The sequence below is a fragment of the Podarcis filfolensis genome, assembly GCF_964270895.1.
Source record: "Podarcis filfolensis genome assembly, chromosome: 9".
Classification (NCBI taxonomy): Eukaryota; Metazoa; Chordata; class Lepidosauria; order Squamata; family Lacertidae; genus Podarcis; species Podarcis filfolensis.
In genome coordinates this window covers 20,803,843-20,824,993 of record NC_139610.1, presented here as the reverse complement: position 1 = coordinate 20,824,993, position 21,151 = coordinate 20,803,843, and the positions used below count along the sequence as shown (strand labels likewise).

The 21,151-nt window shown below is 44.1% G+C and overlaps 1 protein-coding gene across 1 annotated transcript in view; it reads left to right on the top strand.

Annotated features, from left to right (window-relative positions):
• The window catches only part of SLC30A9 (solute carrier family 30 member 9), a 36,909-nt gene extending 17,687 nt beyond the window's left edge, over positions 1-19,222 (top strand). The window contains exons 7-18 of the mRNA XM_083630479.1: positions 638-696; positions 1,717-1,784; positions 2,551-2,653; positions 4,930-4,985; positions 6,847-6,982; positions 7,635-7,674; positions 8,532-8,603; positions 8,948-9,055; positions 10,760-10,925; positions 11,159-11,288; positions 12,662-12,775; positions 14,497-19,222. Of these exons, the coding sequence (XP_083486605.1) occupies positions 638-696; positions 1,717-1,784; positions 2,551-2,653; positions 4,930-4,985; positions 6,847-6,982; positions 7,635-7,674; positions 8,532-8,603; positions 8,948-9,055; positions 10,760-10,925; positions 11,159-11,288; positions 12,662-12,775; positions 14,497-14,541 (1,097 nt within the window). The 3' untranslated portion in view covers positions 14,542-19,222. The remainder of the gene's footprint in view (positions 1-637; positions 697-1,716; positions 1,785-2,550; positions 2,654-4,929; positions 4,986-6,846; positions 6,983-7,634; positions 7,675-8,531; positions 8,604-8,947; positions 9,056-10,759; positions 10,926-11,158; positions 11,289-12,661; positions 12,776-14,496) is intronic.
• The last annotated feature ends 1,929 nt before the right edge of the window (positions 19,223-21,151 follow it).

Below are 21,151 nucleotides of genomic sequence, written 5' to 3'. Positions count from 1 at the left end.
GACAGGCGCGTGGCTGAAGGACAGGCGGGCGCAGTTCTCCCACCTCCCGCAGAAGCCGCACGCTCTTTAAAAGGGCTGCGCGGCTTCTGCGGGAGGTGGGGGGATTCCCCCTCCTCCTAGAAAAGCCAGTAGAAGCCGCGCAGCCCCTTTAAAGAGCGCGCGGCTTCTGCGGGCTTTTCTACGAGGTGGGAGAAGGGACTGATGCGGCCAGTCAGTCCCTTCTCCCTCCTGGGGAAAAGCCCGCAAGAGCCGCACGGAGCTTGTGTGCGGCTCTTGGGGGCTTTTCCTGCCTGCCTCCCCCCTGCATTCGCCCCATAGGACGCACACACATTTCCCCTTCATTTTTGGAGGGGAAAAAGTGCATCCTATAGGGCGAAAAATACGGTAACTGAAAAAGCCATGGTGCCTGTTTTGTACATAACAAGCCAGGGTTTATAGAACATAGTGCAAAACTCTGCAGAAATTATCAGGGCCATACAGGTTGCAGAGGAAGAAGTGGGCTGAGGAGTGTGGCTTGCTCTGATGCGGATGCCTTGGGACGCTGCATAGTTTTGTGTATTGTGTCAGAAAAAAAGGGTCTATATTCTGCTTCTCTCTCTGCTCGCACTGCCCGCTTCATAATTATGTATCTTTTCAGATTTGTTTAGAAACCAGAGGTTGTTGAAGGAATACAAAGATTTCCTAGGAGAAACTAAGGTGGGTGAATAATATTTTCCATCTTTGCTGTTCCTTTATAGGCAGAAGCTGCAGTTTTGTGCATCTTGTGGTTTTGCAGGAGTACAGAAAAACACACAATAGCCTGGCGAGCAGGGATAAGTTGGTTTAGGATGAGGGTGAAGGTAAAGGTAAAAGGACCCCTGACCATTAGGTCCAGTCGTGACCGACTCCGGGGTTGCGGCGCTCATCTCGCTTTATTGGCCGAGGCAGCCGGCGTACAGCTTCCGGGTCATGTGGCCAGCATGACTAAGCCGCTTCTGGCGAACCAGAGCAGCACACAGAAACGCCGTTTACCTTCCCGCCAGAGCGGTACCTATTTATCTACTTGCACTTTGATGTGCTTTCGAACTGCTAGGTGGGCAGGAGCAGGGACCGAGCAACGGGAGCTCACCCTGTCGCGGGGATTCAAACCGCCAACCTTCTGATCAGGAAGTCTTGCTCCACCCCCTTCTTGAGTGCTTTTGCCTCACTGCAATGTGCCTTTGAGCTGTGATTAGGCACCAGGTTTATTTTACAAAACACAAGTACTCTCAAAAAACTGAGGTGACAGGCACCTCCTTAGAAAAAGCTTTCCTCCTTTCTTTCTCTTTACAGGAAGGAATGTCCTTTCTAAAATGCTGTGTTCCTTCATGAGCATGCGATTTTTAATCTCAAGGTTGTGGGTTCGAGCCCCACGTTGGGCAAGAGATTTCTGTATTGCAGGCGGTTGGACTAGATGACCCTTGGGTCCCTTCCAGCTCTATGATTCTGTGATTCATCTAAAACTAAAGGGAATCTGTAAATAAAGCGTGGGTGGGATATAAAATAAATTCAGTTGGGGATGCATTGAGACTTAATTGAATAGCCATAATTAATTGCAACTCACACATAAACTTACTTAAAATTTATTTAACCTGATTTATATCTTGTAGGACTAGCTATTATACAGAACTTGGCATTCTGCATATATGGTTTTCCATAATCAATGAATTTTAAACGGTGTACTTATGTTTAATTTAGCCACGTTCCAGCACATCAACTATGTTTCTGAGTGGACCAGGAAAAGTTGTCATGGTTGCTATTTGCATGTAAGTTTTTATTTTATTTTTAGGCGTACATGTTTCTAGGTTCCGGCGTGCAGATTAAGGTTAATTGGTGGGGTTTTTTTGCTTCAGTCGTGGGTTGTGCAGTCATATCCTGGAAAGCAGAATTTCACTTTTATAAGGAGAGCTCAGTTAGCATATTTGCTAGTAGTATGCCCAGCTTAGATGTACATGTTAAAATTTGTGGTCTCCAGTCAGTTTCTACTTCATGACTGCAAAGTTGCCGTGATCCATTCTGGCTGTAACTTTCCGCTTGGACATCAGGGATGTGTGCTGTAGATGTGCCCTTCATCCTTCCCTCTCCCACACACATTGGATCTTTCCAGGGTTTAGCATTGGTGTCTGCCTGCCCCCCCCTCTCTCTCTCTCTCACACACACACACACTCCCACCCGCCTCAGGCCCATAACTAGCTATTCTAAGCTTGATGATGGGGAAATCTTGTAAATACCATTTGTGGTTAATGCCGATGCAGACATAGTGCTACACCACGACAAAAGCAAAACATGAAAGGGAGAGGGATCTTGCAACATGCTCCCAGTCCCCTACATCCAGTTCTGATGTACTGTTCCCTGTATCGACTCCCCCCACCCCAAACTAACCCCGATAGCCTGGTAATTTGGACTGTTTATTCATTCCCTTCTTTCTCATAAGATAAAGGCAGCTATCGTAGCATTGTAATCTTAGTATGGTGCTTAGAAAACTGTCAACACTTTATCAATAAGGATTTCCACCCCCTTCTCTATCCCCAGAAATGGCTTGAATTTCTTTTTCAAGCTCCTGGCTTGGGTTTACACGGGTTCTGCAAGCATGTTCTCTGAAGCCATCCATTCTTTAGCAGACACTTGCAATCAAGTGAGTATTCTCTATTTCGTTGGCCGTTTCTGTGTCAGACTTATATGTTGACCCTTTTGTTCATCACCTGCGCTTCCCACTATAAGCGCAGCGAAGTGTGAAGCAGAAATGTGTATTTATAAAGTGGCCGGGAGACTTGCCAGGAAGTGCAAACTGGCCACGGGTTGCTGGAGCCTGTCCATTGCTTTTTTGTCTCTGTTTCGTAGTATTTTGTATTCCCTGCTACGAACTGAGGTCTATATGCAGCGACTACGCTTGCTTTGTCAAGTATTTAATATAATTTTGTGTCCAGGCCACTTTTCAAAACAGAAATATCTTCCAAGGTGTATGGCAAAACAGAGCGTTTACAATAAATATTAGTAAAAAAGGGCAGTGCAACTACAGTGGTACCTCAAGTTAAGTACTTAATTCGTTCCGGAGGTCCGTTCTTAACCTGAAACTGTTCTTAACCTGAAGCACCACTTTAGCTAATGGGGCCTCCCGCTGCCGCCGCACCGCCAGAGCACGATTTCTATTCTCATCCTGAAGCAAAGTTCTTAACCCGAGGTACTATTTCTGGGTTAGCGGAGTCTGTAACCTGAAGCGTATGTAACCTGAGGTACCACTGTATTTTATTCTAAAACCATTTCATTCTTCTCCCACAACTGCATTCAACATGTGGTTCCTGCACACGAAAGCTTATACCAAGAACAAACTTAGTTGGTCTCTAAGGTGCTACTGGACAATTTTTAATATATATTTTGGTTGCTGAAAGAAAAAGATGAGACATTGGGGGCGGGGCCAAGAACACGACTCCTCCTGTCACTCCCTTATGCCCTAAATAGGGCTAGAACAAATAGGAAAGGGTAACTGAAGATAGCAGGGAAAACACAAATTACTGCCTTGCCTTTTCAAATATGTCAAGGCGGGTTGGCTTGCAAATTTAGATAAGAACATCCCTACAGTTTTAAATAATGAAAAACAACCCCAACACCTAAAGCTTTAAGGCTGCAATGTCATTCTTTCAAACAATTGAGAATTCGAGTTTGTCTTCACAACGTTTTGGTTTAATTCTCTATATGGGTTTGGCCCGTGAAGTAGTGAGGTTTTTGGGTTGGCAGCAGCCTGGCTGATGTTGAAGCTTTTTTGCGGAGCTACGAACGGCTTCCTTCAGGATTTCAAGCACACTTTCTTTTGCAGCTAATCTGCCATTTACTGGAACTGAGACATTAGCACACCCCAATGTTTTTGTCTGAAACATTGTGCTTTCTATTAAAAAAGAATAGCCTCCTTAGGCTGTAAAATTATAAGGCCAGTTCATTTGGCATCAGCAGACGTATTCTAGTGAGCCGCCCAGTTTTCCAACAGTGTCTGGTGCTGGCACTATCTGCTAAGCTGCAGGGAGCAAAATATGCTTGGGCAAAGCCCCTTCACGTCCCAATTGCTGGTGTGATGGATTGCTGTTTGAAAGAGCATGTGTAGTGGAGAGACATTTCTATGGCGTCGCATATGCATGCTGAGTTTTTTGCTTTTGCTGAGACGTTCTGCCTTGAGCGCAGGTAGAAATGAGGTTTGTTGAAGCATCTGGTGGGCTGTGTGGGGCCTCTGGCAAGCGTGTGGTGCAGGCCACCTGTGCCTGCTCTTCTGAATGAGATGGATGTCTTCTTTACGTAGTGACAAAGTAGCGTGCCACCAATGTTGTTCCTCGATGCCTTGAACCCACAATGATTCACAATGAAGATCTGAAATACTTCCTATGAGCGTTTTCCTGGTGGGTTTTTGCCAGGTCAAAAGCTGTTCTGTTTCAACTAAAATTTCCTGATTTCTTCCCCAAACATTAAAATTGATATTTTTTTTGTCTGCAGTAAATCTGAATTACTAGAGTGGCATTTTTTCTCTCTCTTTTAAAATTATTTTATTTTTTGTTTTTTTAAGACAATATTCTTAAACATTCATATCCTTTTCAATTTCTACATTTTTGGGATTACTCATATCCCTTGTACCCCCCCAGTTTCCAATTTTTCATTATTATTAATAATAATCTCCTTTTTTACCTTTACTCATATTACATTATAAGTGTCACAGCAGTCCTGCTAATGTATTTAATTATATACAGTGGTCTTTAAGATATTCTATAAACTTTTTCCACTCTTGACTGAATTTCTTGACATCTTGGTGCCCGATCATCACAGTCATATTTGCCCTTTCGGTGTATAGAGTGGCATTCTCTGTTTAATATCTTCAAAAGCTTTTGATGATTTCGAAATTGTTCAATTCTGCTTTCTTTTCATATCCAGGCTTTACTAGCATTGGGAATCAGTCAGTCGGTGAGGACGCCAGATCCCAGTCATCCGTATGTTATTTTTTTTCCTTTTTAGTTTTAAAAGTCCCTAACTTCTAAAGTAGTTTAGAATGTCTTTCGAAGCCCAAATCGGACACCTTTTCAATGTTTCCTACTTAACGTTGCGACGTATCGCTGCGTACGTTCAGGTTTCAGGTCTGATGAAAACAGCTGGTAGTTTGGGCTTTTCACATGTAAGGTCAGTTTTGTCCTATCCCATGTGCTCCTATCTTTGGCAACTGCCAATACTGGAAAGCGATTTGTGGCAAATGACAAGTTCTAAAGTATTGTGTTTCAGTGATGGACTACAGTCTTTGAGGTTTTCCATTTAGGTTGTGTTAGCTTTTGTATAATAATAATTTATTATTTATACCCCGCCCATCTGGCTGAGTTTCCTCAGCCACTCTGGGCGGCTCCCAATCAAGTGTTAAAAACAATACAGCATTAAATATTAAAAACTTCCCTAAACAGGGCTGCCTTCAGATGTCTTTTAAATATAGGATAGCTGCTTATTTCCTTCACATCTGAAGGGAAGGCGTTCCACAGGGCGGACGCCACTACCGTGAAGGCCCTCTGTCTGGTTCCCTGTAACCTCACTTCTCGCAATAAGGGAATCGCCAGAAGGTCCTCGGCGCTGGATCTCAGTGTCCGGGCTGAACAATGGGGGTGGAAATGCTCCTTCAGGTATACAAGACGGAGGCCGTTTAGGGCTTTAAAGGTCAGCACCAACACTTTGAATTGTGCTCGGAAACGTACTGGGAGCCAATGCAGATCTCTCAGGACCGGTGTTATGTGGTCCCAGCGGCCACTCCCAGTCACCAGTCTAGCTGCCATATCCTGGATTAATTGCAGTTTCCAGGTCACCTTCAAAGGTAGCCCCACGTAGAGCACATTGCAGTAGTCCAAGCGGGAGATAACTACAGCATGCACCACTCTGGCGAGACAGTCTTCGGGGAGATAGGGTCTCAGCCTGCATACCAGATGGAGCTGATAAACAGCCGCCCTGGACACAGAATTGACCTGTGCCTCCATGGACAGCTGTGAGTCCAAAATGACTCCCAGGCTGCGCACCTGGTCCTTCAGGGGCACAGTTACCCCATTCAGGACCAGGGAATCCCCCACACCCCACTTAAGTAGGGTTTTGTTTTTGTTTTCTTAAACACCCTCAAAATACACGAGAGCCGATACGATTTTTAGCTACCCAGTGGGCTCCAAAACATGGGGAGACATCAGGTTTCTGCCTTTTCTTGTAAGACAGGGACGGACAGCCACATTTCTTTCAAGGCCGATATATGACAGCAGGTGATCAGGCGGTCCCATGCCAAAGGGCAAGCCAGACCCAGCAGTGGGCAAGTCCTTCGCTGGAGTCCATCGGATATCTATTTACATACACTCTTTAACACAGAAATGCACACACAGGCATACACCTTCCTCCTCTGCGCATGTACACACAAACTTGCCCTCCCCCTTTCTTGCACAGACACACTCTTTAGCCTCCCCCCCCCCACAGCGACTGTGATGCAGCCAAGATTACTGAGAATGGCATCACGGAGATAGTGGTTTTGGGTGCGTTGGTGTCCGGGACTGGGCAGAGGAGGAATGGTGCATTTTAAATAAAAGGGCACATTCTACTCATGTAAAAACACACTGATTCCCGGACCGTCCGCAGGCCAGATTTAGAAGGCGATTGGGCTGGATCCGGCCCCTGGGCCTTAGTTTGCCTACCCATGCCCTAGAGAGCTGGCTGCTTGTCAGTATATAGACAGTCCAGACTTAGGTGGACCAACGGTCTGACTCCATACAAAGGAATTTTGTACACAAATGTTGCATGCTCTCTCTTTCTCTCTCTTCCTGCTCCCAAATCTCCACCCAGATATGGCTTCACAAACATGCGCTACATTGCATCCCTGATCAGTGGCGTTGGCATTTTCATGATGGGCGCGGGGCTCTCATGGTATCACGGCATCATAGGTTTGATGAATCCTCAGCCCATAGAATCTCTTCTTTGGGTGAGTTGTCACCATCTTTTGAAAACTGCAATGCTTTAGTGAAGTTTAGTATCTTTAGCCCGCTGTGCTAGCAGAACAGCAGCGTTGGACACAGACAGTGGGTAGTTTTTGCGGGGCTCGCCTTGCTGTGTTTGATAACTTCTTTTACTTTGGGGGCGGGGGGGAAGGCAGGGGAATGGGTAAGCTGGCAGCATTTGGGCTGCAGAAAAAGTAATCCATCTTGGTCTTTAAGTGAGTATTGTAAGAAGTAGGGCATGTTTTCAGGCTGTAAAGACAGAGACCACGTCTTAATGCTAGGTCTCCTTTTTCTCGATGCGATAAAATTTGATTTTGGATGCAATATGTCAATAGTGTTGCATATTATGGTATGCCTGAGTTACGTCTGCTTCAGAACTAGGAAGTCACTACTGCTACAGAGCATCACCATTGTAATAGTCTGACCAGTTTGGCAAAACACAGTCCTGGCCCGTAGCCTATTAGTCAGGAGACTAGAGTGCTTCTTGAGATTACCACAATTTTAATATTTTGGCTCTCCTGCTTCCGTCTTGTCTCACAATATAGGAAGTTGTTTTTTATTCCTGAAAAAAAAACAACTACTGTTTTCCCCCAAGGCATTCTACTGTATAACTACATTCTCCCCTATTACTTCTAGGCTTATTGTATTTTAGCAGGATCACTGGTGTCTGAAGGAGGTATGTATTCCAGTGGGAAAATGCATTATTACTTTGCCATTACTTTGCTGATGCATTAATATTTTTTTTAAGGCTTGAACTTGCTCCTAAGTGAGCATACAAAATTAAGCATATAACATTTCAAGCTATTATAGTTTAACTCTTTAGCATGCACATCTAAAGTGCTGTGTGTGTGTGTCCTGGGAGATGAAACTCCTGCTTGCCTCACCTGCCCAACTTCTGACACGGAGGGCGTTTTGTAAATATATAAATAAAACTTGTGATTTGGCATCTAGGTATGCTGATCAAATCACTTAAGTTAAAGAAGTTGATGCAAACAAACGCACAACTGGTGCTGTGAGAGGGGATTTTTGTCGATGGGCTTCTCGGATTGCACAGCAAATATCTTTTGAAAGAGACCAGATGAAAAAAGCAAGTCTCTGATATTGGCATGGAAATATGCAATTCAGAGGAATAAAGAAGGGTGGTTTCCCCCAAATTCTTAGGCTCATCTCAAGTTGGTCTTCAAGTCACAGCCAAGAATTGGATATAGAACCATAGTTGCAGGCAGTTAAGCCAATCTGAACTGGATATCTTAACTCACTTAGTCTAGAGCAGTGGTTCCCCTACTCCCTTCTCCTCAATTGAAAATTTGCTGATAGTGGACTACTTAATTATTATTATTTGCCTGTTGTAGCAATTGCAGTGCAGTGTATGCTGTATGATTTTTTACTCGTGTTTCCATTGCTTCTTTTATTTCTTATATTGTCTTTTCTTTGCTGTTTTACCCAATATCATTCTCTTTTCATCAGGAGTTGAAATGTTACCCTTGTGTTCTTTCTCTTACTGAAACAATTATTTCACCGCTTTTATTCCAGCTACTCTTCTTGTAGCTATAAATGAAATTCGAAGGAGCGCTCGGGCCAGAGATGTATCCTTCTACCAATATGGTATGTAACATGAGATGAATTTACTCATTTTGAATAACATAGCAAGAAGCTGTTCTGATTTCGTTTTTACTTATTTTGAATTTGTACAGCTTAATGTCTCCTGTATTGTTCATAAATGGGAAGAAAAGCCTTTGTTCATTAGTGCTTCCGGAAATTTGTTGCTACCAAGGAAATAATAACTATTGAACTCTGAGATGTCCGTAGAATCATATTTTAAAACATTATCAACATGTAACTCTACTTTGCAGCAAACACTTTATTGAAAGCTTTGGCAAGTTTTCATTTGTTTAACTCTTGTGTGGCTACATCAGCACCTCACTATTGCACCCATGTTCAATCTTCAGTCATGCAGGCGCGTGATCCCAGCACAAATGTTGTGTTGTTAGAAGATACCGCAGCAGTTCTGGGCGTGACATTAGCTGCTACTTGTATGGGTCTGACTTCTCTTACAGGTAAGCCTTTCTATGAGTTTGAGTCCTGGCAGAATTTTCTTCTAACTTGCAAGCAGGGCAAATTAGAAGAAGCTAATCATCTTCTAAGCCAATTGGCAAAACCCCCCAGTAATAATCAAGTGCTTAAAACAAACTGAGGATAAGTAGACAAAAGTTTCTTGGGCTGGAGTGCTGCAGGTTGGAGATTTGAATCCTGCTTCTGTAAAACCCTTGCACATAGAAAAATTGCATGTTGGGGTCAAGGCTAGTCTAGAACCCCACTGATCTTGTGCAATGTTCTAACAGCATGCTAGTTTTGCTCTTCCATTCTCATGCATTTTTCCTTTTTCGTCCTGACTTTTAGACTGTAAGTCTGTGAGCAGGGGCTATCTTGGCTGTGTGTATGTATTTAAGCATGATTATTGATCATGATATGGGACGCGGGTGGTGCTGTGGGTAAAACCTCAGCGCCTAGGACTTGCCGATCGCATGGTCGGCGGTTCGAATCCCCGCGGCGGGGTGCGCTCCCGTCGTTCGGGCCCAGCGCCTGCCAACCTAGCAGTTCAAAAGCACCTTCGGGTGCAAGTAGATACATAGGGACCGCTTACCAGCGGGAAGGTAAACGGCGTTCCGTGTGCTGCGCTGGCTTGCCAGATGCAGCTTGTCACGCTGGCCACGTGACCTGGAAGTGTCTGCGGAAAGCGCTGGCTCCCGGCCTATAGAGTGAGATGAGCGCACAACCCTAGAGTCTGGCAAGACTGGCCCGTACGGGCAGGGGTACCTTTACCTTTATTGATCATGATTAATACAACTTTTTCTCCCCAAGAGCGGGTTAGAGCAATTTTAATTAAATGGAGACCTTAATTGGTATTTCTGCTCCTACCTACCTTAACTCCCTCCTCACCCTTCTGTGTTAGTGATGACTTTTATATGTGTGAATTGCATAATACTCTAACTTACATTCGTCACTCTTGTCCCATCCATTATGTGGCGTTGGGAGCAAGCCAGCAGTAAATCACACTGTGCAAGTTGGAGTTAACAGTTTTTTAGCAAGAATGCAGTCTGCACAGACTTGTTGAAGTGTCGGGTCTAATGACTACAGAAGCTCATCCCCAGTAAGTCTTGCCTCTACTGGGCAAGTAGGATCAGTTGCTGAGAGTGAAAGTCCCCACCTCCACACAGCCCTCTATTGGAGCAATTGGAGACTGTGCCTGTATGAAGCCAATCTCTCCTCCACCCATTTCATGCCTCTTCTGGTCCTGGGAGATAAGCGGGGAGGGGAGCTTGTTGCAGACACCTATGAGTCTTCACCAGCCAAACTCCCTTCTGCCTCTTGGCCTCCCTCCTCCTCTGCTTCAGCTTCTGCCTCTGATTCTGGGCCCCTCTCTGCTACATACTCTCCCAGCTCACTAAGCCCTGTTGCCTCTTCAGCTTCCAACACCTCTTCCCTCCCCAGTCTTCTCCTTCTGCCCACTCATCGTTCTCCCGCCACCACTCCCCGGGCTCTGAGCCTTCTTCTCTTGGTGTTTCCCCAGCTGGTTCTTCCCATCATTCCTCTGCACCCAACCAATCCACGACATCAGGTTACGTAGCGAAAAGTGTGAGTGCCGCATAGCGTGGCTAGCTTCATCCTTAAGTGATCATCTCCACCGAGAGAAATGGAGAAGGCACACAACAGCAATCCCTTTTGAGAAATGAATTTGTGTCTTGTGTGTATCCTTTCAGGTAACCCATACTATGACAGTCTGGGGTCCCTTGGTGTGGGGACACTGCTGGGAGCTGTATCAGCCTTCCTTATTTACACCAACACTGAAGCTCTGCTGGGAAGATCCATCCAACCTGACCAGCTACAGAAACTTACAGAGTTACTGGAAAGTGATCCTGCTGTAAGGTAAGAGAGTTGGGTGGGGAAGGACCTATTTGATGGCAAAACCCATCAACAATAAAGACAGAGCATGTAATGGGTCGAATGATGAGTTCTTCATTCAAGTTAACTTTGGAATTTATTTATTTTTTTATGGGAAGAAAGTCAGTTTTGGGTCATGTGGCCGTTTGCTTGGGCAGCTTGAAACACCTAATTGTTTTTGCTTTGTCCCACCACATTCTACAAAATATTTATCTCAGAGCCATTCATGATGTTAAAGCCACAGATATGGGAATGAGTAAAGTGAGATTCAAAGCAGAAGTCGACTTTGATGGACGGGTTGTTACTCGGTCTTACCTGGAGAAACAAGACATTGAACAGCTGCTACAAGTATGCATAAATACGCGTGGTTGTTTTCAGTAGTTTTTCTTAAGTGCACTTAAAAACCCCCAAATCAGTGGTGTATGTATTTTGTATTTATACACAATTCCTCTAAAGTTTATAGGCTGTATACAAATCTGCCTTGTGCATTTTCAAGTGGAAAGCTGGCATAGAACACTTTTGACAAGTACAGTGGAACCTCGGTTTTCAAACATAATCTGTTCCAGAAGACCGTTCGACTTCCAAAATGTTCGAAAACTGAAAGCGGAAGCCTCAGTACAAATAGGGAAACTCAAAACGGAAGCATGTTTGGCTTCCTAAAATCGTTCGAAAACTGAAGCGGTTCTGGGGTTTTGGCATTCAAAAGCTGAAACGTTTGTCAACAGATGTTTGACAACCGAGGTTCCACTGTAAATACAACAGGGAATTATTTACAATGTAGCTTTACTTCACAGCTCACAACAATATAAATGAGGAATTGTTTAATTCTACATTAACGAGAAGGGGATTTTTTTTTGGCTGAGCTGATGTGATGCCTTAGAATGTTCACAGACATTCAGCTCTAGGAAAGTTAAAACAAATGGAATGTAAAAGGTTAACTTTTGCCTGGATCGTGTGCTTTGTATTTAGTTCTGCTCTGATAATTCAGTTTTTGACATGGTATCGTTTTCATTACCATAAAACATCCTTTTTTTGTTTGTGTTTTTAAAAGGAAGCCTTGTTAACTTCTAAGAAGTCTGTTCTTAAAAATGTAGGATATTGTAAACTGTGTATAATAATGGGGTCTACTTGTAACATCTAGTAAAACAGAAAGCTGTGCTAAGCTAATTCATATTCTGCACTGAGGATTCTGCAGCCTGAGTGAGTAGTGCAGTTTAAGCAAGTTCGTGTTCCTCTCCTTAGTGGTTGTAAGCATGTTTCTGCATTTTTGGAGAAGGACAGCAAGCTGCCCATGCTTTATCATCTCCCTACCAAAAGTTCAAATAAAATTCTGGCTTTGGAGATTTCACCAGGCGTTGCCTGTAGACTTTGAAGCTGAACCTTGCACCTGTATGCCTTAGAAACCTACTTTAAAAAAAATAAATAAAAGCCTGAGATTCTCAAGGGTCCTTAGCTCTGTGGATTTTCTGCACCTGCTCACAAACTTGGAATACACATAGCATGAATATAGCCAGTTAATAGATACCACTGCCAGCTGACAGTCCAGTTCTGTGCCAACACTTGAGTTTAAGCAGTTAGTGAAAATAGATTCATGCTCCCATTTTTTGAGGCATGGCATGACCCGTTACGTGAAAAAGTCTTTGCATTTACAAGATAGGAAAGCATATTTGTTATTTCCCCCCTTGCCGCTTTTTAAAGCTTCTTGCTTAACTTCACGGCAGGAAATCCAGCAGGTGACGACTCCTGAAGAATTAGAGAATTTCATGCTGAAACATGGCGAAAATATAATTGACACGCTAGGGGCAGAAGTTGACCGGCTTGAGAAGGAGCTGAAGGTAAGAGTTTGGCTGGTGAAAAGGGAGAAGGAGATGTACTTCTTTGCTGAACTGGCCTCGGGGGGAAATGTTCTCCTTCTGTAATTGAGGCTCCGTTAGGCTAATACGCCCATTTCCGGTTCACGGGTGGTTAAAACGTTGTAAACAAAGACCCAGAGCAGGGATTGGAACCCTGTTTCTGTCCAGGGGCTAACATTCCCTTATGGACAACATTCTGGGGGCCGCACATCGGTGGTGGGCCAGATGCAAAAGCAAGCTACCGTATTTTTCGCTCCATAAGGCGCACCTGACCATAAGGCGCACTTACTTTTTTGGGGGGGAATTCAAGAAAAAAAAATGATTTAAAGGGAGCGCTGAGCAGAGCCTATATGCATCCCAGGCTCCGCTCAGCGCTCCCTTTCATGAGCCGCGTGGAGCGTGTGTGCGGCGCTTGTGGGCTTTTCCCCGTGGAGGGAGAAGGGTAACCCCTCACTGACGGGCTGCCCTTCTCCCTCCTCGGGAAAAAGCCCCCAAGAGCCGCATACATGCTCCGCACAGCTCTCTAAAGGGAGCGCAGCTCTTGGGGGCTTTTGCGGGAGGTGGGGGAAGTGAGAGAGCCTTGCTCTGTCTCTTCCCCCAGCTCCAGCAAAAGCCAGGGATAGCCGCGTGAAGCCTCCCCAGGGCAGCGGGATGAAGGCTCCCCACTGCCCTGCAGAGGCTTTGCGGGCTACCCCAGAGCTGCTCAGGAGCTTGTCGGGGCTGGCGGGGGAAGCCCGGGTTCTCCCCCCCCCCAGCCCCAGGGACCACACATTCGCTCCATAAGACGCGTAGACATTTCCCCTTAGATTTTAAGAGGAAAAAAGTGCATATTATGGAGCGATAAATATAGTAGTTGCCCTACCTCCAAAAGCCAGGGAAATAAAGATGCATGATCAAAGTTCAGGGACACCTTCCAGCCAGGCACAAAGTACAGGGATGGTGTGTGGCCTGGGAAGAGCCCCAAGGTCCAGAATGAGAGAGGCCCAGAGGCTAGAGGTTCCCCATGACTGGCCTCAAGGCTCTTTTGTTGGCTTCTCTGACCTCGTTTTGGGAACAGCCTTCTGAAAAAGCCCCACTGCGATGGAAGGGAGCACTTCAGAAGAAGTAGCTGAGGATGCCTACATCAAGAATTTGTTGTTCACGGTCATGGATGCTTTAGTTTAGATTCCTGCATCCCTTCCAACTCTTCTATGATTCTACTTGCCCAGAAACGTAATCAGCAAGTCCACAGGGACAAACGTGGAGCAGTGAGTGGAGTGTTGAATTTGGAAGGGGAGATCTGGATTCAGGTCCCTGCTCAGTTGTGGAACATGTTATGCGGCCTCTGGTCAGTTGTTATCTCTTCACCTCGCAGGCAGTTTTTCATGGTAACGTGAGTGTCCGAGAAGACCATGGAAAGCACCCTGAGCTCCTCAGAGACAGGATGGAATAATAAAATGTTAAATCCGAATGATTTATTTTGCATGTGTTCAGTACTGATTACACGCTTCTTCCAGGGAGCTCAGGGTCGTGTACATGGGATTCTCCCTTTTCATCCTCTCCTCAGCATGGGGAGGTGAATCACTCCAGGCTGCCAAGAGAACCTCTGAGCAGAGCTCTGAAGTCAGGTCCTTGCCTCAACTCAAATCCAAGATTTGATCCATTGTGCGGTGTTGACATTCTTCCCACATGCTTGTTTAAAAGCATTATGGTTTTTGTTTCAGAAATTGAATCCTGAGGTGCGCCACGTGGATCTGGAAATATTGTAGTCTTCACGGAAGCAGCTTTTGAAGTCTTCCGGATCGGCTGAACTGAGGAACGGAGCAGCATCCGAAACTGCTGGGATCTCAAAAGATGTCATCGCATTTCAGCTTTCCGATTCTCTCAGTGCTGGTTTTCCTCCCAGAGTGAACGGCTTCCTTTGAACTGGTTTTCCAGGACAGCTGGTTGCCGCCTGAAAGCGTAGCGGAGAGGAATACTTGGGACTAGAAACTTTTAATTTAAATAAGTTATTGAAATGTCATTTTCTGAAAATGCACACTATATATTTGCTGCCCTAGACCAAGGTTTTGTATCTCATTTGCACATTAGCTCTGATGCAGCTGCTATTCTTAAGCGTATATTAGAGTTCCATGCCCAATTTTAAAGGCTTCGCCCCTCCTTGAGTCAAATGGATTTGCTCCAATTCTGTCGCCTTCTCTGGCTTTTCACGTTATGAACGTAATGAGAATTCTGTCCTTTCCCCCAGTATCATGAGCTGGTAACCTTCCTCCTTGTAGTGTTTGATGGTTCTTGACAATTTGATCAGACCCACTTGAGCGGTCCCATTCGTTGTTCTAGAGCAAGCGTGCAGAGAGTATATGAGTAAATAGGAACTTGTCATATGGCTCCTTCCTTACAGTATAGTGTTGTGGTCCAATAGTTGCTCCCAGCAAAGCCTTCAAATATTCCACCCGTGGAATCGGGGGAAATGGCATTGTTTTGTAGCCACTGCTGTGTTGCGTCTCCCTAATAGTTCAGCCTAATCCCCTAGATGAAAGTTGTAGGTATCACTTGGAATGGTGGGGGGGGGGGAGGCAATTGTGGGGTGGCATCATCTTCTATTCAGAATCTTAGGGTAGTATTGTTTTATCATCCATTTGGTGTGGAACATTTAGCATGCTCTAAAATGCACTGAGACTATTTATAAAGAGGCTCCATCATCCAAACAACTGTGCAACCAATTCCATACACCTAAGATGACTTTAGACTTGTGTTTCTTAAACAGAAAACTGTTTTCAAAACAGAGGGTAGTTTATATATATATAAAAAAACAGCTCCACAATAATTTAATGCCTCTGCTTTTTGAAGAAGACACAGTCCAAAATCCCTCTAGAACAGCACGAAGCAGAATTGGAAGCAACCATTTGGATTCCAGCCAGAATATTTATTTATAACTTGCACTGCTTATGTCGCTCTGAATGGCAAGCTACGGTTTATAACATGAAACTTCTCGTCTGTGGGGAATAAAACAGTGACAGTTCACTTAAACGTAGAAAGTTCAGTACTGGGGCTTTGAATATTGTTTGCAATGGGAGCCAGGAAGAAGTGGGAATCCAGATTGCAAGCTCTTGAGGCTGGGTGACAATCCTGGCACTATTTAACTTGGACGAATTTTGTAAAAGTCAGAGGAAATGTACTCTGAAGGTAAGCGGTATAAGAGGACTGTAACCTTTATCGTTAGCAGAGGCTAAAACTGAACATGAATCATGCAGGTTTGGGGCTGGTTCACACAGACATATATGCATCACTCAGCACTCGGTGTGTAAGCTGACTTTGTTGCTAGGTAATGTCATGCAATTTTATCCGTCTTTAGTCCTGGATCTGTGATGACTTTTATAGAAATGTGTCACCATTTGATGTCTGCAAACGTGATGTGCACACACGTGCCAGCCAGCTCTCAGTAAGCGAAACTTCAGTGGTAAAGTTGCGTTGTAAGGGAGGTACTTTAAAAAAAAATAGGAGTTGCTTATTGGAATGACTTTGGCCCGAAGGCTGAATCTCCAGATTCAGTGGCCTTGATAGTGCTGTGGAACAATGATACATAAACCTGCTGTGCAAAGCAAGATATATGGATAATAATAATTTTTAAAACAACTGTGCTGGAGACCAACATGGATCAGCATTGGCTTACTTTCTAAATTTAAAATGTCATTTTTTAAAGTAAACATAACTTATGCCAATAAAGGCCAATAACAAAAGTAAATGTAACTTTGAACTAGCATGCCTCTTGACAACATGAAAATTAACAACAGCATGCGTTTTTATGGTACTGTTTTGGATTTTAGGTTTCAGAAATGTACATATTGTAATTAGTACGTAATGATAACTTTATTACATAAATTTAGAAGTAAAGGCGCTCTTTGGTTTTTTAAATCTTGATTTCTCAAGGGCAATTTCTTAGTAAATGCTTAATTGCAGCTGAGCGTCCTCCTCACTCCCAAACTATATTATGGGCAACCTGTTTTTCAATCATTTGCACTTCAAACAGGCATCTTCCAGCATACGGGGAGCTTCTCTGCACACACCTCTGGTAGATGCAAAGGTTAAAGAGGTATGCAGATTAAAACAAACAGAGATGTAACATTCAGTTACATATGCACATCTATTGAATGGTTCTGTCTCCTGAGAGCATCTTATGGATCAAGAGAAGTATAGGGACATTAATTTCAAGGGGAGCTTTGTTTCCTTGCAAAGTGTGCTTCGGGTGGGTTTGCAAATGGTCACTCACTTGGTTACACATGGCAAGTAGGAATCTCCTCTAGGCAAATGGGCAGGGAAACTTAAAAGAAGTTGTTTGTTTTGGGTTCCAATCTTCCAAGTAAATGGAGGCAGACCAGGATGAATTGTCTGGGCTTCTACCCTTTGCAGACTTATTTGCAAGGCTGGCTTTAGACTTCATACTAGATTAATAATACAGTTACAAATGCGTTTGTTGAAAATGTAACTTAGTGCTCTGTTTAAAGGTAAGGTGTAAATATCTGTATAAACTTTAATAGGCAGCGAATTCTCATTTGTAGTGCACTTTGATCTCATCAGTAGTGGCCTTTGATCTCCTGCTGGTGAGTGGTCTTCTCCTGTGCTTGTGAACGTCCTCTAGATGTTTTGAACTGCATTGGCCCCAGCCAGCACAGCGTGTTCTGATCCGTAAAGGTTGGCTTTTCAGTGGTTCTCCAAAAGTGGAGCAGGTCGTTCTTAGTGATATGCCTGAGCAAGGGTGTAAAAAGTGCCTGGGAGGGGATAGGATTGGGAAGCAGAGCAGTGTTTCCCAAATTTGGGTCTGCAGCTGTTTTTGGACTACGGTTCCCATTATCCCTGACCACTGGTCCTGCTAGATAGGGTTGATGGGAGTTGTAGTCCAAAACCAGCTGGAGACCCAAGTTTGGGAAACCCCTGAGCTAGAGTGTCCTCCTTGCATAGGCCAAGACTAGAGTGGGCTGAATGGCTGTTGAAATAAGGACCACTCTTGACTCTCATTGGGATTATGGGATAAATGCTCCTCTCTTGTCTCAACATCTCGACCTGCCTTGGGAAGAAGAGAGTCTGCTTGGGTAGAAGTGTCCCTGCTCATTCTATCCCTCTTCTAATCTGTTGGGTAAAGATTCCACTCCACAAATCCTTGCTTGCAGTAAAAAGTTGCACACAACTGCATTTAGGTATCTGCACATGGCTCACCGTGGAAGAGATGGTTGATGTAGTACTGACATCTGAATGAAACAAACAATAAGGGGGGGGCCCTCTGATATTTGCGAACAGTAATCTTCTGATGGTCATGCGTCTCATGTCCAAACCACTGTGAAATAGAAGTTTGCACATATTATTTTTTTTTTGCAAATGCTGAGCAGTCATGATACTGGCAATCCACTTTTCATGGAATTAATTGTGTACCGGCATAATAATGGAAAGAATGTTTATTCGGGATTCTCTTGAGTTGTCGTTCTTTATGATGCACAATGAGCACTGGCCCAAGACTAGATCTACAGAATATTTTTTTATAGACTGTATGCAGAACTGGGGTTGTATTTGGTACTCGTATGTTTGTCTTCTGCTTTGTGGTCTTAGCTCTTTGCGCTGTTGTGATCCTTTTTGCCTACCTTTTTATTGATGCCATGGATGGTTCTGATGTTGTAGAGCAAGCAAGGCTAACCTGTGGTCCTCTAGATGTTGCGGAATGCCAACACGCACCATCCCCTGCCTGCGTGGCCAATAGTAAGGGATGAAGGGGGCTGTAATCCAACAACATCTGGAGAACCACACATTCCGCATCTCTGTTATAGAAGCCTGAAGAGCCTTGGGTTAGACAGCAGAATGTCAAGTGGGGTAATGGCTGAACCTGAGAATTGGAATCCTGAAGGCCATGATCAAACGCAGCTAAACAGCATAAATACTGGCTCAATGCCATGAGTTTTTGAATGACACCTTGTGAGCAGTTCTGGAGATTTTGGATGGATGATACCTGAAATTTTTGATACTGCACGTCACAGCGTAATTTCTCTTTCCCGGGTATAATATTTTAACAAGATATTTCCGAACCGTCTGTGAAAACCGTTAACGCCGGTTTTCGTGCGGTATTGTAGTTAGTGTAGTTAACTAGACTGGCAAGTTTTTGTGCTTTTGGTTTGAAAACAACAACAGAGAGTCCTGTGGCACTTTAAAACACATTATTATAATGGCTTACCATTTCATGGACTCTAGTCCACTTCACACATTTTTTGTTTGCTTTCATGAATGCATTTGATGTGGTTTCTATGCAAAAGTATTTTATGAAGACACACCTTGATTTTTCTTTTTCTCCCATCTGTGTACCAATCATGGCAGCCAGACCAAATTTCAGGATATGTATTTATGTTTTTTAGCCAAACAAGCTTCATTTGGTGTACTGAAGACATGGAATAAAATGGTGAATCTGCAGATACATTTTTAATGTTGTAAAATCGACCGCTGATGAAGTCTGATGTGCTTGACACCTGCATTTACAGAACTCCCGTTCGCTTTCCAAGGGGTTGCATTGAGTGTAGTTGTGCCGTACTTGTGACAGTGAGTTTGGACAGCATTGCACAGTATTTCTGAGCTGAATTTGGGGGAAACCTAGATTTGCACCTATACAGATAAAAATTAGCATGTACACATTTTATGCAGACCTAGGAATAACTAAGGGGTTAACTTTCTGGATCAAATAAGTCCCCTCGGATCAGTCTCTTGACCTGTCCCTCCCTGGTATCTTTCAAATGGCATTATGTTAAGCTTGCTTTTGCTTCCAGCTGATTCTTTTCTGCACCATTTTCTTCCTATGTCTGGATTGCCTCTGTGCTATGAACAACTCAGGGTTCCCCATTTTGACTTGTGTGACCTTGGAGGGATCCCACTTGGCCTTTGTCAAGCCCTAGATATCTCAGAAGCACCCCACTTTACCATGGGTTTAGTCAGAGTCCAATGCACATGCATAACTCATGCTTGAGTAATGAAATAGCATTTCCGACAATTGATTTGCTCATGTTGTGGCAGCCTCTGTTTGGGCTTCAGTGAATAGCCTGAGCCCACCTGAGCTCAGATACCTCCCTCTTTCTGCAAAAACTTGCTTACTGAGGAAATCCCCTTAAATTATATATTGAACTGAATAGCAAAATTAGTATGTGGTACTTAGGCCATATGCAGACACCCCCATAAGGAGATTTTGGGGTCTGTACCTTTAAAAAACACTTTTAGACTGTGTTATTGTGCTTACTCCCAGCAGTCTTGCCTCGGTAATTGATAGGATGAGAATCAACAAACTGAAGCTCAGTCCAGATCAGACTGAGGCACTGTTAGTGGGTGGTTCCCTAGACCAGATGGGTGGGAGGTTGCCTGCTCTTGATGCGATTACACTACCTCTGAAGGAGTAGGTACGTAGCTTGGGGGTCCTCCTGGATCCTTTGCTGTCCCTTGAGGCTCAGTTGGCCTCAATGGCCCAGAGTGCCTTCCATCAACTTCGGCTGGTGGCCCAGCTACGCCCCTATCTGGACAGGGATAGCCTAACATCTTATCTATGTTCTGGTAACTTCTAGATTAGATTTTTGCACCACCAAACCTTGCAGGGGGCGATTTGCAGGTGTTTGGCACCACTTTCGAGTGAATTGGACAACATTGGGCTGCCTCTGATGAAGACGGTTTGAAAACCTCAATTCGAAGACCAGGTTGGGGCAAGATGGTTTGAGCATATTGCACCAATCCTGCCCCAACTTCACTGGCTGCGAATTGGTTTCCGGGCCCAATTCAGAGTGCTGCTTTTGGCCTATAAAGCCGGTTCAGGACTGCAGTACCTCAAGGGCTGCCTCTCCCCATGTGAACCGACCCAAATCCTGTGATCATCATCTGAGGCTTTCCTTTGTGTGGCTCCTCCAAGTGAGGTCCGGAAGGTGGCAGCATGAGAATGGGCCATTTCTGCGGTGTCTCCCCATTTGTGGAATGCTTGATAAACATTCTGCACACCAAACACAAGGCAGAGGCTGTTTTTATTTTTATTATTATTATTGTGCACTCTTATGCAACAGAACAAATGGAGGCATGTAGTAATAAAAACCCAATATTTAAATAAGAGTTAACACTTGAAATAGTAAACTCTAGTAACAAATGTCTCTTTATAATCAAAAAATATTCACTGTTTTTAAAAAGTTGTCTAAACTTTTATGCACTTACTTCCTTAAAAGAAAGGTGTAGCCTGATGTCACATAGAAAACAATTCACACATCCTATAGAAATCCTCACCAAAACATACTAGCCTATATTACACTATTCACTTTGTACAGCATCAGGAATTTGTCTATCCCTAGGTCTCATTTACTTGACACAGGACAAATTGTT